This window comes from Cetorhinus maximus, chromosome 19 (assembly GCF_964194155.1).
Source record: "Cetorhinus maximus chromosome 19, sCetMax3.hap1.1, whole genome shotgun sequence".
NCBI classification, from domain to species: Eukaryota; Metazoa; Chordata; class Chondrichthyes; order Lamniformes; family Cetorhinidae; genus Cetorhinus; species Cetorhinus maximus.
This window is the reverse complement of record NC_135897.1, coordinates 39,870,345-39,897,880: the sequence shown is the minus strand read 5'-3', so window position 1 is coordinate 39,897,880 and position 27,536 is coordinate 39,870,345. Positions and strand designations below refer to the sequence as shown.

The window sequence follows — 27,536 nt, the reverse complement described above, 5'->3', positions numbered from 1 at the left end:
CGCCAGGATAAGTAGCAGAAAAATTGTTGGCACACTCTTGATCTGGCAGACAAATCCATACCAGCAACAATTCAGGTTAATGGGGATGTGGAATATGGGGCCCACCATTTTGATAAATTGAAACTTGGAGTAGGAAATTGCTATTGTTAGTTGGTCACCACAAGGAGGGCAAAGGTGAAGGAACCAGCCATCTTGTACAAAGGTGCTTGTTGCAATTTCTCAACTTTTGGTGCTTATGATTTAACATATGAATTCCATTCATCACAGACATAGGGAAATGGTCCTCAAAGTGGATGCCATAGAACTAGAAAGCAAGAACACATCGGACTTTGTCATTTTTGTTAAGGGACAGATTTCTGGAAATAATTCCTGATGATTTCAGATTTTGGTTACTTGATCAGAATTGTAAAACTCACAACCAGCTAGGGCCTAAGCCAAAGTGAGAGGTGGGGGGGGGCAATGCATTTTTGGGCAGAGGTCTAATTGAACTGACCCTGACGACAACTGAGGCATCCAAAGTGGTGGCAAATTGTGCACCAAATGATTTATAATGGTTAATGATCCAAAAAGGATTAAATAGTACAAATTGAGGGGGCTGAAGAGATACAGCTAGTCATCTGTACCTCAGGGTGTAGAGAAGGGCAGAGAGAAGACTGGCAGCTTATTTAAGTCTATATTTAAAAAGACAAAACCCATGAATAGGCCTGTACTATGATCACAGGACAAAGCTGGGATGACACTTTGGATAGTTGGGACCTCATCAGATGATGTAAACACACTCTGCTGCACAACAAATGGAGATGTTGTTGTGAGAGATCACAGATCCACAGTGCAGGGGCAGCTAATCCCTTACGCAGATTTCCACATGGTCCATACCCTCCTGGGGTCAGGAAAGAACAGCAGCTCTATTTACAAGCCTAGTTTATTGCATAGGTTTCGTATGTGAGTTGTAAAACAATATCTTATACATTTCCCGGAAATCCATCTGCAAATTTTGGAAGAGTTCCACATTTAAAAAAAAAACTTCTATACCTAAACCTCCCACATCCTTTTTGTTTTTGTTTCAGTATACACAAACTAGCTTTGCAAAGAAGTCCCCTGCTAGCCTTTCACGATAGAATAATAACAATTCCAGTTACCCAAAGTATCTCAGCTTTTTAAGAGGATGAAAATGTTTCAGGGAAAATACATATGAATGCAATGAGAGTGCAAAATGTCAAAAACTGCTAAATGGTCCACTGGGGAAGTACAGAACTGTCCTCTTGAATCTGTTGCAGGAAAAAAGAAGCCAATCAACCATTCATGTTCAATCCTACACCAACCTGGTAAAGTCTTCGATGTCCACCAGCATGGCATCCTGTTCCATGTGCAGCTCATCCCTAATGAGTAGAAGCTGGACCAACTCTTCATTTAAGCCTGATTAACAAATATAAAAGGTCAATTAAAATGATTAGTGCCATAACTGTTATTTTCTTTTTCGAAACAGCTCCTTCATTTCATGAGAACTGACCAAGCTTTAAGATCATTGAAAAATAAATGGCAATTAAATAAATGCCAAAGTGAAATTCTGTAAAAACATTTTGCAAAATATTAGGGAGCATTCAGTACCAACTGAAACCTCTATGCACAAATATTAATATGCATTATTTTTAGACAGAAAAATTGTAAAATAGCAAAGGGCAGTACTCTTACTTTGAGGGGTGGATTAGTATTTTACTGAAAACGACAACCACTTTATTGAAAAGCAAAATTTTCATTTTTTTATTTGCATAGAAATATAAAGAATAATGAAATAAATGGCAGCACATATTAATATCTTCACAATTGCAAACAGTGTAAATTTGTTATAATTTTCGTGATATTATTTCTAAAAACTATTGTTTTCTTATGTGAACACAACGATAAAGAATAAGAAAGTTATGGCTAAAGGATTGCAAGGTGACCAATGTTGGATTTGTGAGGTGACGAAAAAGCATTGAGGAACAATTTTGATTAAAAAAATATGAAATTTAGAAATGGGAGATTTAGAGATGATGGGCAGAATTTTATTGTGGCATCAGGGATCTCGCCTGCTGACACAGATTCACCTGTCGAGCACACCACATGGCGGCAGGCCCACTTGCAGCTGGGTTAATTCCAGCAGCAGCAGGGTGACAGTGGTCATTAACTGGCCACTTAAGGGCCCCAATTAGCGGTGGGGCAGAAAGGTCGACCATGGAGCATCCCGCCCCCGAACTTAATTCTGGTGAAAGTGGAAAGGTGGTGGGGTTCAGGTAGACTGCTAAATAAATGCCCTTGCTGTCTCCAAGCTCACCACCAGCAATAACAGAAGATTCGTCCCATATATACCAATTTGTTTACCACATGCTCACTGAGAACAGATTAAATTTTCAAAGCCAAATTTAACAGACTTACTGTAATTTGTACATTATAGCAGCAGGATCCCATATGCGTGAAGAAAGCTATTGTCTTTTTAATTATCATTATTCAGAACTTTTGGATATTGCCTATTAAAAAGGCAGGAATGCTAAGCAGGTCGAGTGAAACGTAAAACTAAATTTGGAGCACTGTGTTCAAGACTGGAATATTATTACACAAACTCAGATTTTCAATCATTCTTGGAATAAAAATGTCACAAATTATTTCCTAGACACTATGTTAAAATAGCCAAAATATTTCAGCATCAAATAAAATTTGAAACAAGAATTATACAAAGTTTAGAAACAGTTGAGAAAAATTGTCAGTTTTTGCTGCTTATTTTAGGTTTTCATTTTTCCTAAAAGAACAAAATTAAAGCAATGACATGCAAAATAAAGTATTTTCTACTCTTCCCAAAAACATAAGCTCAGCCACAACTCCAACCTCCAAAGATCACTCCCCAAGGCTGCAGTTTGACAATTCTCCCATTATCTACACCAACCATCCTCAAGCCCAACTGAGTGACTTTTGGGGCAGTTTTGTGCTGTAGGTCTGTGCCCATTCGGAATTGGATGGTGATTATCCAAACCCCTACAGCCACCAGACAGAGGAGACTTTAATCCTTTCAATCTGGAATGCATATAAACCCAAGGCCCAGTGTTGAAAGGAAGATAGCAGCAGCAGTAGGCCACTTAGTCCCTTAAGCATATTCCACCGTCCAATGTGATAATGGCTGAATTGCAACCTAAATCCATATCATAGGATTGTAAATTTAATGGACAAAAGGAAGCTCATCGTGTCTGTGCCAGCTGACAAGTCGATATCCAGCCTAATCCCACTTTTCAGTTCTTGGTCTGTAGCCTTGTATGTTACAGCACTTCGAATGCATATCCAATTATTTTTTAAAAGTTAGGAGAATTTCTGCGTCTAACATCTTTGCAGGAAATGAGTGCCAATCTCCAACATCTGCTATGTGAAAAAAAATTATCCTTGAATCCCCTCTAAACCTCCTACCTCTTACCCTAAATCTATCCTCCCTGGGTATGGACCTCTGAACCAAAGTGAACAATGCCTTCTTATCCACTCTATCTAGACCCTTCATAATTTTATATGTTTCAATCACGTCTCCCCTCAGTCTCTTCTGTTCTGAAGAAAACAGCCTTGGCCTATTCAATTTTTCCTCGTAACCAAAAGTCTCCAGCTCAGTGTCATGTCCACTGGAGGTACGTCCTATCCATACCTTAAAAAAAACGGACTCTAATCCATTTGGAATCTTCCAGAACTAACTTTCTTTTTTAAAAAATGGACATTTACAAGTGGTTAAGATGACTGCCGAAGGCCAGGTGACTTTTGCTATTTCTGCCTCAAATCTCCAGAAAGTTTCTGATTGACTAACCATGGGTGGGAGCCTCCCACTTGAATGGATATAACAAGACAAAACCCATCTGTGGGATTTATACCTGTTATCGCTTGTGGACTCACCTGAAACTAAAATCTATAGACCCTTCAGACATGTCCCTCTGAGCTTGAAAGCTGCAGAAGCCAGTTTACCCTAACTGGGTGTGAACAGACCCTTCCATCCATTCTCCATTGTACAGCAATGGCTTCAAGCTTTAAACCATTTTGTGTGGACAGTAGGAGTATTTGATCAGGTGGTTACCTGATTGAAACTGTCTTTAAATAACAGATCTATTGTCCCAAGAACCAGGGAAAGGCTAGTTAGTCTGCAGAGAACACAGCAGGAAACAACTGCAGAAAAAGACAGTAACATCTATGCCTTTTAAAACCTGAAGATGCCTACATCTTAAAGTCTCCTAGCTGTTCCCTTTCAAAGTCCACCAGCACATAAACTTGATCTCCTGGCAAGAAAACCACAAGTAGCCAACGTCATGACCTGCATCCTTGAGGGGTTCCTGCAATGTCTCTGAGATATGACTCCTATACTATCTTTCCAGAGTGAAAGGCACCTTTTCAACAGGCCCATAACGAATGCTTCTTCCCAAGACTTACAAACTGTCATTTGTTTGTATTTGTAAAAGTGCACTATCTTCTTGAACTTCATCTTTCTTGAGAGAGAGAGAGAGAGAGAGAGAGAGAGAGTGAGAGAGAGAGTGAGTGAGTGAGTGAGTGAGAGTGAGTGTGAATGATGTAGCCTTTAGATTTTCAGGATGAATGCATGAATAAATAATCCTCTTTAATTAAACCCACAAAAGCTTGCTGCTGATTATTCAAATTGAGCACAAACTCAGGGATTGAGATAGGCACACACATTCTTCTCCAAAACACATTGAATACAGACAGTAAGGGAAAGGGAACAAAGGTTCCAGTTCTTTCCCTTCCCTGTCTGTAACACCAGGCAATATCCTCATAAATCTCATTTGTATCCTCTCTAGTGTAATAACCACTCAGCCCTTATATTCTATGTCTTGCTTAATAAAGGCAAGTATCCTGTATGCCTTCTTGACCAGCTTATCTATCCATCCAGTGATCTTCGGGGTTCTGTGGGAATGCACTCCCAAGTTGCCCCTTTTCCTCTGCATTACCTCACTTCCCCTACTGAACTCCATTTGCCACTGTCCTGTCCACCTGATGAGTCCATTGATATTTTCCTGCAGTCTACAGCTTTCTTGTTCAATATCAACCACATGGTCAATTTTTGTATTGTCTACAAGCCTCTGAGTCTATATATTTTTTCCTTATTCTTTCACAGGCAAGACCAGCATTTGTTGCCCATCCCTAATTGCCCTTGAACTGAGTAGCTTTCTAGGCCATTTCAGAGGGCAGTTAGGAGTCAACCACATTATTGTGGGTCTGGACTCACATGTAGGCCAGACCAGGTAAGGACATTACTGAACCAGATGGGCTTTTACAACAATCGATGATAGTTTCATGGTCACCATTCCTGAGACTAGCTTTAAATTCTACATTTTATTAATTGAATTTAAATTCCACCAGCTACTGTGGTGGGATTTAAACTCATGACCCCAGGGCTTCAGCTTGAGCCTCTGGTTCCTATTCCAGTGGCATTACTATTACGCCAATGTCTCCCCATATTCAAGCCCAAATCATTGATATATAACCTTTGGTTAACAAGAATCGATCAATGTCAGGTTTGAAATTAATTGATCCAGCATTAATTGCCATTTGCAAAAGAGAGTTCCAGACTCAAAAACTAAAATAGCTGGAAAAGCTCAGCAGGTCTGACAGCATCTGCGGAGAGGAATACAGTTAACCTTTCGAGTCTGAATGACTCTTCATCAAATGAAGAGTCATTCGGACTCGAAACGTTAACTGTATTCCTCTCCGCAGATGCTGTCAGACCTGCTGAGTTTTTCCAGCTATTTTTGTTTTTGTTTCAGATTTCCAGCATCCTCAGTGCTTTGCTTTTATCTTAGAGTTCTACACTCCCCAACCAACTGAAATAATTTCACTCTACTCTTTCGGTTTCCTTAAATATCTTGGAAACTTATATCAAATCATCCCTCAATTTCTAAATTCCAGGTAATAGAATTCTAATTTGTGTAATCTCTTATCTTAATTCAACCCTTTGGCTGGAATTTTCCAGCCCCTCAATCCGGTGGGATCCTCCGGTCCCTCTGGCGTAAACGGAGATTTCAAAGGCTCCCCAACCCTGCCACGGCGGTGGGGGGGAGGCTGGAAAATTCTGGCCTTAGAATCTAGTATCATTCTGGTAAATCTATGCTGCTCTCTCTCCAATGAGAGTATATCCTGCCTAGGGAACTTTGGTCTAATGCAATAGAATGGTGTGGCCTAGCTGGGGCTTGTAGAGCTGAAGCATGACATATATTCCCCTTATATTCTCGTCCTCTAGATTACAGAATCACTGTGCAGAAGGGGCCCTTCGGCCCATCGAGTCTGCACCAACACGTGAGAAACACCTGACCTACCTACCTAATCCCATTTACCAGCACTTGGCCCATAGCCTTGAATGTTATGACGTGCCAAGTGCTCATCCAGGTACTTTTTAAAGGATATGAGGCAGCCCACGTCCACCACCCTCCCAGGCAGCGCGCTCCAAACCATCAGCACCCTCTGAGTAAAAAAGCTTTTCCTCACGTCTAACCTAAACCTCCTGCCCCTCACCTTGAACTTATGTCCCTTTGTGACTGACCCTTCAACTAAGGGGAACAGCTGCTCCCTATCCACCCTGTCCATGCCCCTTCTAATCTTGTACACCTCGATCAGGTCGCCCCTTAGTCATCTCTGCTCCAACGAAAACAAGCCAAGTCTATCCAACCTCTCTTCATAACTTAAATATTTCATCCCAGGCAACATCCTGGTGAATCTCCTCTGCACCCCCTCCAGTGCAATCACATCCTTTCTATATGTGGCGACCAGAACTGCACACAGTACTCCAGCTGTGGCTTCACCAGGGTTCTATACAACTCCAACGTGACCTCCCTACTTTTGTAATCTATGCCTCGATTGATAAAGGCAAATGTCCCATATGCCTTTTTCACCACCCCACTAACATGCCTCTCCGCCTTCAGAGATCTATGGACACACACGTCAAGGTCCCTTTGTTCCTCAGAATTTCCTAGTGTCATGCCGTTCATTGAATACTTCCTTGCCAAATTACTCCTTCCAAAGTGTATCATCTCACACTTTTCAGGGTTAAATTCCATCTGCCATTTATCTGTCCATTTGACTATCCCATCTATATCTTCCTAGCCCAAGACACTCAACCTCACTATAAACCACCTGGCCAATCTTTGTGTCATCTGCAAACTTACTAATCCTACCCACCACATAGTCATCTGTGTCGTTTATATAAATGACAAATAGTAGGGGACCCAGCACAGATCCCTGTGGTACACCACTGGACACTGGCTTCCAGTCACTAAAGCATCCTTCTGTCATCACTCTCTGTCTCCTACAACTAAGCCAATTTTGAATCCACCTTATGAAATTACCCTGTATCCCATGTGCATATGCCTTCTTTATAAGTCTCCCATGTGGGACCTTGTCAAAGGCTTTGCTGAAATCCATATAAACTACATCAACTGCACTACCCTCATCTACACACCTGGTCATCTCCTCAAAAAATTCAATCAAATTTGTTAGGCATGACCTCTCTCTGACAAAGCCATGCTGACTATCCCTGATCAAACCTTGCCCCTCCAAGTGGAGATAGATTCTCTCCTTCAGAATTTTCTCCAATAGTTTCCCTACCCACAAAGATCACCATTCCAATATCGGTTCTGATTATTTTCTATACCTATTCACAATGTTTTAATGATCTATGTACATGTACCCCACCATGTCTCTTTGGATCTCCACGTTTTATAGCTTTTCACCATTTAGAAGGTACCCGTTTCTATTCCTTTTAGGTCTAAAGTGAATAATTTCACATTTGCCTAGACTGAAATCCATTTGCCAGTTTTGCCCATTCACCAAATCAATATTTCTTAGTAATATCATGCTTCCTTTACACTGCTTACAATGTTATTTATCTTGGCGTCATCACATTCGAGTATGTGGCTTTCTATTCCATTATCTAAGTCATTAATAAATGTGGTGAACATTTGAGGCCCCAGCACTGATCCTTGCAGGAAACCACTAGACACATTCTGCCAATTAGAGTACCTATTCATTATCATTATTCTCTGTCTCCTGTCACTCAGCTAATTTCCTAAATAGGTCCATAATTTGCCTTCAAATCCATGGCCTTCAACTTTAGTTAACAGTCTGAAAGATGATAGTCATTAATCATTTACCAGTTTTAAATATGGTTTACAAAGGCTTTCAGCAGTTTCAGTTGTATGATGTATATTTATATATATATTGGATCAAGTTAGGACCATTCCAGTGAGGCTCATCCTCCCAGTTAAAACTGCATTACCTCTTCCAAACCCTGTCTCTCACTTCAAATTCCACTTGGTTGCAATTCATTGAAACAGGACTTCACTTACACCCTTCACATTTTCTTGCGAGATGGTGAAAGTAATCAGCGCCCATTGAAAAGACCAACATTTAGTTTTTGTTATCAAATAATTGTAAGTTTTTCCAGTCTTTTAAAAATAGATGAGGTAAGTTATTTGAAACAATTACAGGCAAAGGATAAGATCTTATGAAACTTTATCTTTCACATTTTGATTTTGTGAAAACTGAAAAAGTACTAATATCCATAATGCAGCCATAATACAAGAACAAGTATATACCAAGTGCAAGTGAAGTTAATGGAATAAGAGAGACTGACTGTTGTTTCAAGGCAGGGGGTAAGGCTGAGGATCAAATGACACTATGGGGCAGAATGACTTTATGAGCTGCAGGCTGTAAGGTAGCCAAGAACTCTGGTCTGGAGAGTACGGAGAAGCTCTTTGAAAGAAAGCTGTTGCATGGACATAAATTGATGTGACCTGAAGTCTAGAGTGAAAGGATGTGCGTATGGAGGGGCTCATGTTGCCAGGGTAGATTCTCAGGTAAAAATGAGGGTCTGTTGTGTTGCATGAGCTGTAGAAAATCTGAGTTAAAATCCTATCTATTATTGTTGCTATCCCGTTTACACAGGAATCTGCACTTTGGCCAGATTATATTGATCTAAATTGAATTAACTTCCTTAATATAGAATTGAAACTGTTGCTCAACCAACCATGTGTGAAATGTATAAAATTACAGTCCAGTGATGTGATGTAGTATGCCAAAAACCAATTGTACCATCTACGTGAATTTGATTGAAGTTACTTCGCTGATTGTACAGACGACAGGACGTGAACCTTTTTCACTCTGAAGTAACACTGAAGTAAATAATCTCTGTTGGTGTTGTGCATCTTAATTTGGAGGTGTAAATCTGAAACAATTCTAAAATTGACAGCGTTCATGTAAACCGTGATTTACTCCACTTCAAATAAATGATCGTTAATGTGTCTTTTTTGTCTTAGTATTCAACCTCAATCAGTTGTATTGATTAAATTTGGAAGCATCCATCAATCTAGTTTTTTCCTGAACTTTTCATCAAGATCTTTGTTCTTCAAGTTACCCTAGTGCTCCAGTGCTACTACAATGGAATACCTTGCTTGCAAAAAGGATATTATATATAAATAAATCCAAAGAGGGCATTTTAACTCTACTTGCCCAGTGAGAACTGGTCAACTTCTCTTTTATTCATGGGATGTAGGCATTCTTCGCCTGTCCCCAATTGCCCTCAAGAGCAGTTAAGTCTCAACCACATTATTCACACATGTAGGCCAGGTCAGGTAAGGATGATAGATTTCCTTTATTAGTGAACCAGATGGGTTTTATAACAATTGATGATAGTTTTCTTTTAAATTCCCCTCATGGGATTTAAAACCATGCCCTCAGAGAATTAGCCTAGGCCTCTGCTTACTAGTTCATTGATTTTATCACTATGCTACCATCTCCCATTTAGAATCCTACAGGTTAGTTCCCCATCTTTGTGGCCTTGAGAGCAGATAGCTCCTGATTTTTAAGCTGCTGAACTAAGCTAGCAGCAAGGACACCCTGATTTCAGGCGGGTTCAAGCTTAAGGCCCACTGTTAGCTTCTTAGGGTGCCACTGTAAATGAGTTTCCTTGGACACAAGAAATGGAAATTAAACTTGGTGGGGGAGTCAGCAATGCTGTCTCATGCGTCATTGCCATGATGATGTTGGCCTGTACCTTCTGATCCCTGCCCCCTTTTCCTCTCAGCAGCACCCAAGCAGTGAGCATTCTCTAGGTGTCAAAGATGGCAATATTTGGATCCACATCTCACGAGGCATAAAGAAGCTTTGTACAAGTGCTCACTGGCAACAATTTTTCACTGATAGTTTAAAATCCACTGGGCGGTTATGGGAAATGGCAATTTATCATTGTTAAAAAATTTGCATTTATGTAACACTTTTCACATCATCATGACATTTCAAGATACTTTACAGCCAGTGCAGTATAAACTGATGACATAGTTTTGCTTTTTTATTCAACCATCTGATTTGACAGGCATATCCTTTTTATGCTCCCCCCTTTTCGAATACCTCTTTTAAATCCATGTATCTTGATGCCTTATTGTATCTTGTGGAAAAGCATTCTGCATTGTAGTAAACCTGTATGTGAAAAAATTCTTTGACCTTTCTCCTTTGTTCTTCTGGTGATAATCTATCGTTAACCAATTTTTCAACCAGCCGAAACCACTGCTTAACCTTTTGGTATTTTGAATACCTCTATTAGATCCTTCCTTCATTGCCTTTGCTTTTGTGAAAAAAATCTCCAGTTTTTCGAGCCCTTTTCCCTAACATGCTACTTGATTTCCTGGCACCACTGCAGTGAATCTAACAATGATTGGAGCTCCCGTCTTTAATGACCCCTACCTGTAGATCTTTCTGTTCCTCTATTTTTAGGGATTTTAACACTTGGGGATTGTTCATCCCCAAAATTTACATTTCTTCATAATTGAACTGCATTTTTAACTTGTCTGCTCACACTTCTAGCCTGGCTAAGTGCTCTTCCATTCTTGCAGTTCATCACACACCCACTCATCAACAAACTTCAATACCTTTCGTTTTCTGCCTTCTGCCTAGGTCCAAATGATTTAAATAAATGGAAACAAAAGATGCCATCATAGATAGTCACAGCATTACCATATGTCTGCCGACCCAGGAAACATGAAGTTATGCCTATGTTTGTCTGTCACTCATTCATTCTTCTGTCCATATGGACATATTCCCTTAATATTAATGTTAGTAACTGTTCCTTATGCAGCACCTGATCAAATGCCTTCTGAAAAATTAAATGTTCATCTACCCTTTTCCCTTTACTGTTTACAATATGATTTCCTAAAAAAAAATCAACTAAGCCAGCCAGCCACAACCTGCCCGTTGCAAATCAAATGACTATTCCTGATTAATCTATGCCTTTCTAACTATTTACTTATTTTATCATATATTATGAACTTATGCTTATCGACAATCAAGAAAGGTCTAACAGCTCTCTGATTTCCTGGTTTATTCCTTTTCACTTTCCTGAACAAGGATGTAATATTTGTCACTCTCCCAGTCCTTCAAGATATTTTGGGTTTACTGTGGTTATTGTCTCCACAATCTTCTCCTTAATCTCTGACAGTGTCCTGGATGAATGCAATTTTTACACAGCAAGATACCATAAACAACAAATGAAATTTTAAGGAAAAGTAGCCTGCTTTAATTGTAAAAGCAAAATACTGCAGATGCTGGAAATCTGAAAAACAGAAAATGCTGGAAAAACTCAGCAGGTCTGGCAGCATCTATGGAGAGAGAAACAGAGTTAACGTTTTGCGTCCGTATGACTCTTCTTCAGAGCTCTGAAGAAGTCATACAGATGTGAAACGTTAACTCTGTTTCACTCTCCACAGATGTTGCCAGACCTCCTGATATTTTTCCAGCATTTTCTGCTTTAATGGTGTTGGTTGAGGGATGGATTTTGGCCAGGACACCAGGAGAAATGTCCATTCTTTAAAGAAAAAGTGCCAAAGTAATTTTTTCTATCCACTGGAACAAGTGGATGGGGCCTTAGCACAATATCTCATCCAAAAAACAGACTTGCAACAATCCTTTAGTTCTGTACTAAAACATCATCTTAATTATATGTTCAAGTCTTGGAATGGAAATTGAGCCCATGGTCTTGTGACTTTGAGGCAACATTGGTACACTAGGTCAAGCGGGAACTTATGGGCCATAATTTTTCCGTTGGCGATTTGGGGGCGGGGCCCACTTGCTGACGAGAAAATGACACGGGATGATGTTGGGTGAAACCCCCGACGTTCATCCCGCCCCATTTAAATATTCAGGAAGGCGGGAGCACAGTGCGATCAGTGCCGACCTGTCAATGGCCAATTGAGGCCATTGACAGGATAATTAAGCCAATTAAAGGTCCTACCGTCCAACCTTAAGGCTGGCGGGCAGGCCAGGAGCCCCAGCGGGCTTCTGAAAAAACATGAAACCTCATCCACTGACGGGGTGAGGTTTCATGTCAGTTTTTAAAGAGTTTAATAAAGTTTCAGTCAAATTTATTTACATGTCTCATCTCGTGTGACATTGTCACATGAGGGGGACATGTTAATTTTTTTATTGTTCTATTTTTGATGTTAAAAACACCGTCAGTGATCTCCTTGAGACAGCACTTAGTCTCAGGGAGCAGTGCGCTCTTTTGCACGCATGTGCGAAAGAGTGCACATTGACAGTTGGGGAATCCCTCCCCCCCCACCCCCCGGCACAGGAAGCGCATAGCGCTTCCCATCAGGCAGCCCGCTTAATTGGCCTGCCCACTCAAAATGGCAGCGGGGCCTGTTTTGGTGGCGGGGATCGGCTGCCCACCTGCCGCTGAGCCGACGGGGCCCGCCCGCCCATCAAGGGCAAAATTCTGCCCATGGTGTAATTTTTTCTTTTTAGAATCAATGTAACATTCACCAGAAAGTGCCCGGCAACGACCATCTCCAACAAGAGAGAATCTAACCATCTCTTCTCAAATTCAACAGCGTTGCCATTGCTGAATCCCCCACTATCAACATCCTGGGGGTAACCATTGAAAAACTGAACTGGACTAGCCATATAAATACTGTGGTGACAAGAGCAGGTCAGAGGTTGGGAATTCTGTGGCAAGTAACTCACCTCCTGACTCCCAGAACCTGTCCACCATCTACAAGGCACAAGTTAGGAGTGTGATGGAATACTCCCCACTTGCCTGGATGAGTATAGCTCCAACAACACTCAAGAGGCTCGACAGCATCTAGAAAAAAGCAGCCCGGTTGATTGACACACCACCACCTTAAACATTCACTCTCTCCACCACTGGTGCATAGTGTACCATATATAAGATGTATTGCATCTTATTTGCCAAGCCTTCTGCAACAGTACCTTCAAAATCTGCGACTTCTACCACTTAGAAGGAAGAGGGAAGCAGGCACATGGGAACACCAACACCTGCAAGCTCCCATCCAAGCCACATACCACCCTGACCTGGAACTATACTGCCGTTCCTTTACAGTCACTAGGTCTAAAACCTGGAACTCCCTTCCTAACATCTCAGTGGGAGCACCTGCCCAGAGGGTTTGCAGCGGTGGCTCACCATACCTTCTCAAGGGCAATTAGGGGTGGGTAACAAATGCTGGCCTTGACAGCAATGCTCACATTTCACAAAAGAACAAAAAATGTAACTGGCTGGACTTATAGAGGCAAAGGAGAAAGCACTAACTGTTAACCACAGTTATTAAAAGAGAACTTTGCATTACACCTGGGAACTGGGTTATAAACTACCCTAGGTAGATAGGTAGAAAGTATTCTTACTAATTATAAGTGAAATGAACTTTAGCAGTCTCAACTGTACCCTGTGGGCACTCACCCATGGGATATACTTGCCCTATGATAACCCCACTCAGAGCCACAGTGGTTGTTATGGGAAGTGGCAATCCACACAGAAAAGTCAGTGGTGTGGAAAGTGAAAGGATTACTACTTGTAGAGGCAAAGGGTCTCCCTCTACAATTGAGATTAAAACACGCTTTGTCATAAAACATGAGGGAGCTTTACACTGGCTGCACTTGGTAATTTTCTAGAGGGATTTTTGAAACTTGAGGTAAGAACACTATGGAAATGCAGATGCAGATCCACATCTCAATACTCTATGTCATAACATGCTGGAGAGCAATTTCTCAAGGCACAGTTTGCAATTACAGCTCTGAGTAAAAGTTTTTGGGGGGAAATGTAATTGGGTGCAGAGAAAGAAGATAAATTACATAAGGAGGGGGGGAGGGGGGGACAGGGGTTGGTGACTAGTTGCCAGCTAATATAGTCTTTTTTCCTCCCTTGCTTTTCTGCTTCCAGCAAGGACCTATTTCCATGGTTTGATGGCACCTTTTTGTTGCTTCACCCAAGCAACTATAGGAAGGTTGATCAGGGAGGGAAGACAGTGTAGTCTGATCATGTTCTTCACCTCACTGAGGATAATTGTGGCAGCTTAAATGAAGTGTCCGCAGAATCTATGAACTCAGCACAAACCAGGAATCCAGCCTGTGACTTTACGCACCACATGCTGTGGCTCTACATGCATATCTACACTAGTAGTTTTATCGTAAGGTCATCAAAGGAACTATCAACGCTTTTTTATTTAAAATATACTAGATTACATAACATCTACTGTACATTAAATGAAAACATTTACAGAAATGTAACTTTGAATTAATTTTAATTACATTTAATCCACAGAATACGTTTGATTTCTTCCAGAAGCTGCCAGCATCATTTTAACCAATGCTTTGTTCTTTGTGATAACTGCATGTATTGTCCCTCCCTCCTGTCAATCACAGGTCATGTGATGTACTGCGGAGGCTTCAAGCAGTGAGCTCTCAGTGAGGGCAATCCGGGGAGGTGGGAGATCGGGTCTAGGTGCAAGCACTCCAAGATATCTCTGTAATAAAGTTTTACTGTTTCTTTATGAAACCTGTTTGCTCCATTGAGTTATCACATTTGGCGGCGAGAGTAAAATCAATGTCGACTGTGCAACTTGCCCTGTTATTGTGAATAAATTGAATTTTAAAAACTACTCACCAGTCATGCCACTGTTTGGAAGAATCAATCCACATGATGCTAATATTAAGATTGGAGGCAGTATGTTTAGTGCCTCGGATTTTACTTTGTAGCAAAGGAAATAACCATTGAAGAAAAACAGAAAGCGATCCTCTTAAGTGCATGTGGCAGTAAAACATACAACCTGATTTGCAACCTGACTGCCCCAAGCACATCTTATTCCAAGTCATATGGTGAGTTAGTGGGCCCAGTGGACCAGCCAAAGCCGTCTGTGGTAATGCAACACTTCAAATTTAATTCAAGAATTTGTGCCCCGGGAGGGTCCATTGCAACCTATGTGGTGGTGAACCTCAAAGAGTTAACGGAATGCTGTGACTTTGGGGACGCATTAAACGATATGTTGCGGGACCAACTGGTATGTGAAGTTAAGGACATCGCCATACAGCGCCACTTGCTGGCTGAAATCGATATCGACTTCAACAGTGCCCTAAAAATCTCCCCCGTCATGGAAAGTGCTGCAAAACACTCGCAGGCTTTGCAACACATGGATAATGGAGCCGTACTTCATGTGGGGGGGGGGAAGAGCTGCCACCGGGTGCGGCGCAAAAACCAGACCTGCAGAATTAAAGCGCGATTCAATGTCCAATGTAAGAAACATTAAGAAGCCTAACAGAAACGCTTCATCAAGACTAAAATGTTATAGATGTGGAGCTGACCACGGAGCAGATGCTTGTAAATTCAGAGAGGCAGAATGTCATTATTGTCATAAGGGACATATGGTTAGGCAATGCTGGACAAAGATGAGGCATCTTCAAGACAGCAAACAAATATGATCGAGTTAATGAGCACAGCAAAGCTGAAGCTACTAATACTGATGTGTATTCCCTGTATAATGTAACTGCTGTGGAAACTGAGTCTATTACAGTGACAGTACAAGTAAATGAGAAGCCACTGCATATGGAAGTGGATACTGGCGCCGCAACTACGGTGGTTGGAGGGCACACTTTCAGGTACCTTAATGAAGGAAGCCAGCCAATAAATTTGGAGCAGACAACCGTTAAGTTAAGAACTTACATGGGAGAATCTATTCAATTTAAGGGCATTGCCACAGTCCCAGGCTGTTACAAGCAACAGGCAGCCCAACTATTTGTGATAATGGTAAAGGGGGAAGGACCCAGTCTTCTAGGTCAAGATTGGCTACAGAAGATAAAACTCGACTGGTCCAAGATAATTCACCTAAAATCAGATGGAATTCCAAAACTTTTGAAGAAATGCAGCATGGTTTTTCAGGATGAATTAGGGAAGTTGAAAGGCATGCATGCCAAGATATATGTTGATCCCCAGGCAACACCACGTTTCTTCAAGGCCAGGCTCGTGCCTTATACACTGAAAGAAAAGGTGGGTGCAGAGCTGTGCAGATTAGCAAGCCTGGGAGTAATCCAGCTCATCCAATTCTCTGAGCGGGCTGCACCCATCGTTCCAGTGGTCAAGCCCGAACATATGTATATGTGGAGAGTACAAGTTGATGTAAATAAAGTAGCTCAACTAGACAAGCACCACATTCCAAGGATAGATGACTTATACGCCAAGCTGGCAAGAGGTCAGTCATATATGAAGTTAGTTTTGAGCCATGCCTATCAACAATTAGAATTGGATAGCATGTTGAGAGAATACGTGACTATTAACACACACAAGGACCTCTATCATTGTCTACCTTTTGAAGTCTCATCAGCATGCGCTATTTTTCAAAGAACAATGGAAAGTCTTCTGCAAGGTCTTCCACCAGCGATTGTATATTTGGATGATTGTTCTCATTGATGGATTAACCAAGGCTGAGCACTTAGCCAACCTGGAGGAGGTATTGAGAAGGTTCATGGAAGCCGGCATATGGTTAAAGAGTGAAAAATGCACATTTCAAGCATCAAAAGTGACCTATCCTGGTTACAGAGTGGATGCCAGGGGTTTGCATCCTGTGGAAGATAAAGTTCAGGCAATAAAAGATACACCATCACCATCCAATGTAACAGAACTCAAGTCCTTCCTGGATATGATCAACTATTGTAGCTGCTTCCTACCTAACCTATCAACTGTCTTGGCACAATTACACTCGTGCTAAGAAAGAACCACCACTGGTCATGGGGTTCACCACAGGAAGAAGCCTTTGTGACAGCAAAGAAATCACTGCATTCATCATGTTTATTGGTAAACTACAACTCATTGAAAGAGCTGGTGTTAGCATGTGATGCTTCTCCTTATGATGTAGGAGTCGGTTTATCACGTAAAATGGAAAATGGATATTTTAGGCCCATTGGCTATGTCTCGAGAACCCTTTCCCAAGCCGAAAAGGGCTATTCTGAGTTAGAAAAAGGGTTATCAGTAGTATTCAGTGTAAAAAGGTTTCACCAGTGTCTACATGGGCAACATTTTACCATTGGCCAGAATTTTCCATGCTCGCCAGCATTGGGTGTGTTCAGTGGCATGAGCAGCCAATATGGTGAGAAGGCTAAAAATCGGTTTCACGATACCATGAAACCAGTTTGTGATTGTCCACTCCACCTGCCGATGGCGGGCCATGTTCCTCGCCATCGGACATCGGGAGCCTTACTATAACACACCTTTCTTTTTTGCTATTCAGTCACGGGATGTTGGTATTGCTGGCTAGGGAAGCATTTATTGCCCATCTCTACTTGCCCTTGAGAAGGTGGTGGTGAGCTGCCTTCTTGAACCGCTGCAGTCCATGTGGTGTAGGTACACCCACAGTGCTGTTACGGAGGGAGTTCCAGGATTTTGACACAGCGGCAGTGAAAGAACAATGATATATTTCCAAGTCAGGATGGTAAGTGTCTTGGAGGGGAACTTCCAGGTTCCAGCCATGGATCAGATCAGCCTTGATCTCATTGAATGGCGGAGCAGGCTTGTTGGGCTGAATAGCCTACTTCTGCTCCTACGTCTTATGGTCTTAAGGTTGTGTCCCATCTATCTGCTGCCCTTGTCCTTTGAAATGGTAGTGGTCATGAGTTTGGAAGGTGCTGTCTAAGGAGCGTTGACGAATTCCTGCAGTGCATCTTGTAGATGGTACACGCTGCAGCTACTGTGCGTTGGTGGTGGAGTGAAGGTTTGTGATGTGGTGCCATACAATGGGCTGCTTTGTCCTGGATGGTATCGAGCTTCTTAGTGTTGTGGGAGCTGCAGTCATTCAGGCAAGTGGGGAGTATTCCATCATACTCCCGACTTGTGCCTTGTAGATGGTGGACAGGCTTTGGGGATTCAGGAGGTGAGTTATGCGTCGCACTATTCCTAGCTTCAGAAACTTATGGATCAGAATGGAATCCACCATATAAAGACAGCTCCTTGGCATCCCTCATCGAACCAGAGTAAACAGAAATTTAACCATGACATACACAGTATAGCTCGCGCATTCAGTTTAGCTGACAGGGTATACGTGCAAAATTTTGGCATTGGACCCTGTTGGGCTCCAGAAGCCATTGTTTCAGAGACTGGTCCATTATCTTTCCAAGTGCAAGTGGGAGATAGAAACATCCGTAAGCACGTAGATCTTATCCATGTCAGAGCGACATTCCAACAATTAACTGATCAACCTGTGATTAATGCTGAACCGTCAACTTCTGAGGCGTGTGATTAACCTAGAACAGACATTCCAGATGTTTCAGAGGAGTTGCTAAATCCTGAACTGCCCAGTTCCGATGATGTGTCTCATAGTGCAGCTCCAGACCCTGTCGATCCTGTTCAGGAACCTCTGGTGGTAGAGCTACACTGCTCTAGCCGTATACGAAGAGCACCTCAAAGACTTGATTTATAATCACTTGAAATTGTACATATATTTGTTGGATGTTCAAATGTGTTTTGTAAAGAGTAATAGTAAAAAGGTAAAGGGGAGGAAATGTAGTAACTGCATGTATTGTCCCTTCCTCTTGCCAATCGTGGGTCATATGACATACCGCGGGGGCTTCACACAGTGAGCTCTTAGCACTGGCAATCGGGGGGTGGGGGGGGGCGAAGCCTTTCGGACAAGGGATTGGGTCTAGGTGCAAGCACTACTAGATGTCTCAGTAATAAAGTTTTACTGTTTCTGTACGAAGCCTGTCTGCTCCATCGAGTCATCATAGTAAGCATTACTTTTCAACTCCGTTCATGTTTGTTCTATGTGCCCTATTTCACAAGATTTAATCAAACTGCTGTACAATAAATATTTGGCAAATTATGGATAGACAGATGTCAGGAATAAATAGTACTGTTAATGCTTCAGCTATTTACTTCCCATACAGAAATAGGTTACAGGAGAGAAAAAGTAAGAATATGGGTCACAAAGAAGTGCTTTATTGTAGTAGTATGGTTTAAGGAGGGAGAAGTTCTTTAGCTGCATTAAAATGGTCTTTGTTTTCACAAGTCTGTCAAGGTTGACAAGGGTTGTGGTAAAGCAAACAATTAAATTTAGTCCAATGTACCTGAACAGCTTAGAAGCTTTCCTTAAATTATGCCATCATGCTGGTCAACTTTTTAAAAAAGAACTTGCTTAAAGTAAAAGTAAAAGGAAATTCTGGTCAGTTTGAGTTATTTTTGTTCCTTTATACTGTATATTCAAAATTGGTATTTTCATATAAAAATGAAGTGTCAGTTTTCTTAGCATATGAAGGCCCTTGAGCCAAGTCTAACTTGGTGAAGGCCACGCCAATTATACCAGATAGAAGGAGCATTTCAAGGTGACTTCATTGCACTGGTAGCTTATCTTCAAAACGGAATGGCACGCTCCTTCCCAGCTTCTAGAAAACAGATTTCTTCCCATGTAGCTTGATTTTCTGAGGATAGCTTGCCCACCATTGTTGGCAACAGAGTCAATCTGGAATGCTAGGTCGACATCTGTGTAAGAGATGTCACAGACGTAGCAAGGATGTCTTTATATGGGGACCTCTATGTTGGCAAAAATATTGTTGTTTTAAAAGAAAATGTTTTAAGAAATTTTAGGTGACTGCATTATTTTCTCATATGAAAGAATGCGTTACTTTGAACATCTTCTGCTTTACCTGTTCCCATTCTGCCACCTGCTGGACAAAAACGGCAGAGTGCTTCACTATAAGCCAGTAAATTAGTTTTCAACGTCAATGAATATAGACAGTGAACTTCAATTTCAGGCAATATGAGGCTTGGGGAGATTCAGAGAGTCTTTGCAACCATAAGAGCGTGGTGACTGAGGGAGTTTGATTGGGTGGTTGGGACCAATTATTACATTTAACTGCCTAAAGATTTATTTGGTTTTGCTTTATCATTTCTGACAATTGTTCTGATGAAAGGTCATCATTTCTGATGAGAGGTTAACTCTGTTTCTTTCTCCATCAATTCTGCTAGACCTGCTGAGCATTTCCAGCATCTTCTGTTTTTACATCCAGATATAAGGTGCCTCTGGAAACACAGGGAAGGAAGAAGTGCACTTACCACAGTTGAGAGAGGTTGGCTATAATGGAGGAAACCGTTCAAGGTTAGTGAGGGAGGTGAGTGGGCATTCATTGATCTGTCTCACCTGTGAAAGTACCAGTGCTATCACAATCAGGAACCAGAAAAAACTACACTGAGGGGAGAAAGGGCTATCACATGCCCAAAAAGAAAAAGGAATAAGGGCATTGTAAATAAAACACTCTAGTTCTGAAAATAAGGGAAAAACTAATATAAATCCCAAATAGAGGGTAAATGTATTTAAGTATTTCTAGCTTTCTTTTCAGAATTAGTTTTGTGTGTTTCTTATTTTAATTTTATTTTTGAGGGCATGGAATTGCATGACCCAAAATAGAATTTGGGACAAAAGTCATGAATTTTATGAGTTGCTGTTGTGGTGGATCCAATAGATTTTAGAAAATGATTATTTTTTTCTTAAAATTGATAGTGGTACAGATTATCTTAAATGTTCTGTTGACTAAATAGGAAGCAAATCTTATACTTGCACCTTGCTCATTTTTCTTGTACCCAAATGATACTTTTTGCTCTAATAATGTGTGGCAGGTAATATTGAACAACACAGATTAATCACAGGGAGATGTTGCTGACTCACCTTGGTGAAAAAATGCCACTAAAATGAAATGGGACGTAACTACCAAAACACAAATCACTACTAATGTGCATTAGGCTATTATAATAGAATACTGTATTACTTCAAGCCTGCACCAGTACTTTTCTCCACATGAACCACTTTGTCTAATCTCAAATTACCTCTGAAACTAATTAGCTTTTTACAATTATCTGCGGCGCAGAAACACTCAATATATTGAAGGAAGCCAGGTCCAACCGAAGGCAGAAAATATAAAGTACATTAAATCCATGCTGTAATTTGAAGCTGGAACATTTTCATCAGGCTAGTCCCAGATATACTGTAGTCTAGTTGTCAAAAACAACTTAGTAAACTGTTTCAGACATTTAATATAATGGTAGTCATTTTTCCACTGGAATGCTTTATAAGTATGTTTGTTAAACTTAATTAAGTTCATTTCTGGGCTCATATATTCTCAAGGCTGAACACAATACAATGCATTAAGATGTGTTGCTCTTCAAAGAAAATCATTTGCAAGTCTTCAAAAAATGTTACTTACACAGTGAAGGCATATTCCAACACTATAATTAAAGTGTTCCCCTTGCAGATTGTTCCAAGAATTCGAAAAGTTTTATTTATTTGGACGTTCCTGATGCCTCAGATATGCTGAATCAAATTTATAGATTGAAATTAGTAGAAATTGACAGAAACTTGGGGTGGGGTTTTCCAGCCCTGTTGGTGTGGGCGACACAATATGGCAAGACGACCAAAAATCAGTTTCACGCCATTGCGAGAGTTTGCGATCGTCCGTATCACTTGTCAATGGCGGCCGTGTCTCCCATCGCCGCACGTCGGGAACCTAATTTCAATACTTTAGCATCTCATTAGAAGTCCTGCTCACCAGAATCATCCCCCCACCACGCTGGATCATCCGGCCTCTCACACCGACGTGTTTCACAACTGTCCATAAGCAACGTGCACCTGGTGAGCTGCACTTCACTCATGGCTTCGAGGTTCATTTGCCTACCTTGCTTCGGGCAGCACTCACGGTCATCAGCACCAGGCTTCACAGGCAGCATCACATCACTTTTAGGGGGGCTCACAGGCAGGTCTCTACATACCAAACCAGCCATAAGGCTGGGGTAGCTTTTCAATGGCTGCAGGGCTAGGGGAAGGGGGAGAAGTGGCCTCAGGCAAGAGAAGGGGGCTGCAGGGTGAGGGCTATACTGGGGAAGGGGGGTAACCCAGTGTTTGTGGGGGGCACATTTAATCTATGCAAGTGGTCTCAAGATGATGATGGCTGAGGAGGCAGTCTCCAGAGGAGATGAGGCCAGATGGAGATGTGAGGCTGTGTGTGAGAGAGTGAGTGGTGATGTCCCTTGAGCTGGCAGTGGCCTTGTGAGTGTGAGAGTTTAGTGTGATAAGATAGTTGCCTTACCCTGGTGGCATGGATGACCAACCTCTTGTGTGTAGCATTGGCACTGACCACCTTCGCCTCCCAAGCCTAAGTGGTGAGACTGATGGGCCTTCTATGTCCTAAGTGGGGATAGATGACATCGCGGCAAGCCTCCACGGTGTCCAGAAGGCATCCTAGGGATGCGTCACGGAATCAGGGGGGTGGGGGCGTGGGGCTGCACTCTTCTTGGCTTTTGGGGTCATGTCTTCGCTAGTGCAGTCCTGGGCTGCAAGCATTGAGAAGTGTGCATGCGGCTGCAGTTTAGATATGGTGCCCCTCGTGAGGAAGCAGCGAGGTAACGGTGTGGCGGGCAAATTGGAGGCCACCCACCAGTGAGACGGCGTGTTTCATATGGCTGCATAATTAAAGAGGCAGGAATGGGACACCACTGTGGCCGGCGGGTAACATGACTGTTTTCTCGCCTGCTACTGCACTTTGTGCAAATCTAGGACGATTCCACCCTAAGAGTTAATCCAAATTCATTACAATTGTTTGCCTATTAAATGACAAATTGAAGGCGAAGCACACTAAACTAAAATTTGCTTAGCAATCAACGGGGAAGAAAATGTAACCCTTTAAATTCTGCTTTATATAGCAAAACAATGCAACTGAATTTATCACAGCGTTATCCATCCAATGAGACAAACGCTACAAACAAACCTATCCTTCCGACTGACAATGAATACTTTGTAAGGCCTATTCTTGCTCAAGGATGACATTAACCATAAAGCTAACAGTGGAATCTTATGTAAGTCCATGTACAACTGTGAATTATTCATGGAGCATAACTAATATGTGGATGCAGTGAAGCTTCCTCACAGTATAAAGGATGAATCATAAACTGGCACAGATGAGGAGGGATGGATTGCACAAGCAATACACAAGATGTTTCCATAACCGTAACTCGAACAGAGACACCCAATCATTTGTATCATGGAAAATGCACGCAGCTCTACCGTGTACTACAACAAAGAAACTCCACAGAGATTCATATGTGAAGTCATATAGCAATCAAAGAGAGCAATGATCCCAATTCTCTAAAAAGTGAATGTTTTTCTGGGGAGCAGTCCACAACACGAATGTCATGTACGCGGAAGAAAAGTTGAATGCTGATATAAATGGAAATCCTATTATGCCAAGCTTTTCCAATGTTACAATTTAACCTGCCCCACCTCCCCGCCCCCACAAATAATATGAAATATCTTTGGTCAATTTTACTGCATGTTAGAGAGCTCTGTTTTGGTAGTCCAAATAAAACTACAATACATTTTAATGCCCATCTGATGCATACTTTCTGCATGGCTTGATTCTCTGTATGGTTCACTGCTTTTTGTGAAGAGGTGAAATTCATTAATATATATTACATGAAAATACACACACATACACAAAAAATAAACATGGGCACTGAACTCACATGCAGGCCAAAATCCACACGAGGAAAGATAAATTCAGATTTTTTTCTTCTTAGCCATCTACTATATAACAATTGCAAATATATGTCAAAAAGTTCCTTTTACTGATCAATGAGCAAAGACACAAAGTACCAGATCTGACAGCCAGAATGGTTACTGTCAGAAGACTAAAAATTATACCTGCTCCAATACTGCAGTAATATTGGCAGGTGATGCGTGTTAACTCTGTGGTGTCAGGGACAAATCAAATCCCAAATCTGACCCATAATACTGGAGCAATTCGATCTCCATGAAAATTTGAGACAGACATATTATTTTCAGTATGGTTTTTGAGATTTTGTTTCCTCCCATGCAGTCATTGATTTGATCGGTGCAGGTTTCTCTGTTCTGTCCAATCTGAATTCTTTCTCTCAACCACACCATGTCCCTGCCACTTCGGTCTGTTCTCACATGAAGACGTCAGCCACATGACTTTCATGTTTTTCTAGGCCGCTCAGTTCTGTGCAATCTGCCCGTGGTGCGGCCTTTCTACTCAAACGAAAGAACATAAGAAACAGGAGCAGCAGGGGGGCATGTAGCCCATTGAGCCCGTTGCACCGTTCAATAAGATCATGGCTGGACTTCTATATCAATTCCACTTTCCCTCCTATCCCCTTATCCCTTAACTCCCTTAGTGTCCAAAAATCTAATGAGTTAATCTGTTCTCCTGCCCCTTCACGGTTTCCAGCCTCATCCTCTGTCCTGCCCAATCTGAAACCTACAGATGTCACGCTTTCCCATCCATTCATACCCTGATTAATTCCTAGTCAAGTATCCTGAAAGAGGGTGTTGTGTCCTTGTGTTATTTTTCTTGGTGCCAGTCTACCATCCCACTCTTGATTTTCTTAACACTTGGTCTCACTCATACCAGTTCTGCGCTGAGTGAGGCATAGTTGCCTCTAAGCATCTGCTTGGAGAATAAACTGCTTTGCAGCAACTAGTCTTCTCACTCTCTGTCTTCATTCATTTCTCAACCGCTTTAATCCCTGATCTATCCATTTCTTTCCCCTTCAAATATGGTGCATCCTTGTGCTCTGAAGTAAAAAGACCTACATTTATATAGCACCTTTCATGACCACAGGACACCCAAAGTGCCCTACAGCCAATGCTGTGCTTTTGAAGCATAGTTACTGTTGCAGTATAGGAAATGCAGCATCCAATTACCATACAGCAAGTTCCACAAACAGCAATGCGATAATCTTTTCTTTGTGACTTTCATCTGAGAAGGCAGACGGGGCATTGGTTTAAATCTCATTGAAAAGACAGCACCTCTAACAGCACAGCACTCCCTCTAGGCTAAAATAAAAGCAAAATGCTGTGGATACTGGAAATCTGAAACAAAAACAAAAATAGCTGGGAAAACTCAGCAGGTCTGACAGCATCTGCGGAGATGCTCTAGGAGATGCCCCCTCTAGGTTGTTGTGCTCAATTCCTGGAGCAGGACTCGGAGGCAACAATGCAACCAATTGAGCCACGGCTGACACAAAATTAAAGAATCTACTAATGCATATTTATGCAAACAACAATGTTTACTTTATGTTTATTCTGTGTATGTGTATTATAGATATTCACTACAATGTCCTATGTATAGGAACTTGTAAAACAATACATTACAATGAACTGCATCCTACAGTGGAGCTCCATTAAGCAAGTACATCATAGGAACCTGTAGAAAATATCAGTGATGTGGTACTAAACTCGGATATTAACTTTGAAAGCAGTGTCCCTAAACTGCATTTTCCATTTTGGAACTGGCTGCACTTAGGGTTAGCCTGAATAACAAACTGTAAAACTGACCTGGAAAAGCACAGTTAAGACTAGTTAACCCAGTTTGCAGGGTTTTCCAGGTACATGCCACATGAATTCTAATTAGTTTTGCATCCTTTCTTGTTTCTGGTTCCTTATGTTTGAAGGCGAAAGAAATCAGAAACCCTAAAAATAATCAGTACAACCAAATCATTGGACTGAACTGTTAATTTACATATAAAATGGAGACTGTAAACTCCCTTCGATAGTTCAGCACGTTTAACCAGTGAAGACATGGACTAGACCAGGAAGGCCTCAGGTTTGCTCTCTGCCCTGTGCTTAGTTACCTGATCTGCTGATATAGGAACTAGACTTAGCTTCAGTTCTCTGTGTTCCAAGGAAAAGGGAAATCAATGCTCAAAATTCCTTTTCATGATCGCCATCCACTGGCCCTTGTTGGAAGTGCACAAATGGATATCAGCTGAGTACAGGTTTGAGTTCAGCTGCAATGTACCACATGCTACAATAACCTACCAACTATTTCTGTAAAGGTTAAGATGTCAAGAGGCTGCTCATGAAAGCATATCCACCATGTAAACAACCTATTTGAAAGGCTGAAGCTGGTCATTTGCCTTAATATTTCCTTATGAGAATTGGCACCAAATTTTGTTCTTGTGAAGTTTTATTATGTTAAAGGCACTATACAAATGCAAGTTGTTGTTTCATAGTCACTGGATAATATTGCTACTCATAAATAGGATAGAATCATAGAATGGCAACAACACAGGAGGCCATTCAGCCCATTGTGTCCATGCTGACTCTCTGTAAGAGCTACTCAGCTATTCTTACTCCCCCACCTTTTCCCCGTAATCCCCCAAATTTTTTTCTCTTAAATAGTTATTCAATTCCTTCTTGAAAGCCATTGAATCTACCTCCACCACACCCTCAGGCAGTGCATTCCAGATTCAAACTATTTACTGTCACCCCTGGTTCTTTTGCCAATCACCTTATATCAGTTCTCAGCTCTTTTGCAAATGGGAACAGTTTCTCCCTTTTTAGTCTCTCCAGACTCATGATTTTGAACACCTCTATCAAATCTCCTCTCAACCTTGCTTCCCAAGCCTTTTTCTGCTGTGACCCCATTTTAATGCTTCACACTTGGCGTGACCCCAGAGTGAAAATTAGGGAGGGCAGGGTGGAGTTATTGAGCAGGGACGGGGTTCAAACAGCAAGGATACAGGCAAAAAAGAACTACCATTTTGCAGCACTTCACTTGCACTTCCCTCAATTTAGTCTAATGCATTCGCTGCTCCCAATGCGATTTCCTCTACATTGGAGAGACCAAACGCAGACTGGGTGTCCGCTTTGCGGAACACCTTCGGTCTGTCCACAAGCATGACCCTGACCTCCTGTCGCTTGCCATTTCAACACACCACCCTGCTCTCATGCCCACATGTCTGTCCTTGGCCTGCTGCAATGTTCCAGTGAAGTTCAACGCAAACTGGAGGAACAGCACCTCATCTTCCGACTAGGCGCCTTACAGCCTTCCGGTCTTAACATTGAGTTCAACAACTTCAGATCATGAACTCTTTCCTCCATCCCCACCCCCTTTCCGATCCCCCTTTTTCCAATAATTTATATTTAAAAAATATATTTTTCTTTTCCCACCTATTTCCATTATTTCAAAATGTATTTCCATCCATTGTTTCATCTCCACCTTTTAGCCTATTTCGATCCCTTCCCCCCACCCAACCCCAACTAGGGCTCTCTGTTACTTGCTCATCCTGCTTTCTACCCTTAATGTCACCATTAGCACATTCCTTAGCTAATATCACCATCAACACCCCTTTGTCCTTTTGTCTGACATCTTTGGAAATCTCTCCTTTGCCTCCACCTATCACTGGCCCTCTATCCAGC

At 41.7% G+C, this 27,536-nt stretch overlaps 1 protein-coding gene across 7 annotated transcripts in view; it reads right to left on the bottom strand.

The window, feature by feature from the left end:
* schip1 (schwannomin interacting protein 1) overlaps nucleotides 1-27,536 on the bottom strand; it is a 676,403-nt gene that overhangs the window by 2,990 nt on the left and 645,877 nt on the right. For all 7 annotated transcript variants that reach the window (XM_078563755.1, XM_078563756.1, XM_078563759.1 and 4 more), the window contains one exon: nucleotides 1,323-1,416. In XM_078563755.1, the coding sequence (XP_078419881.1) occupies nucleotides 1,323-1,416 (94 nt within the window). The remainder of the gene's footprint in view (nucleotides 1-1,322; nucleotides 1,417-27,536) is intronic.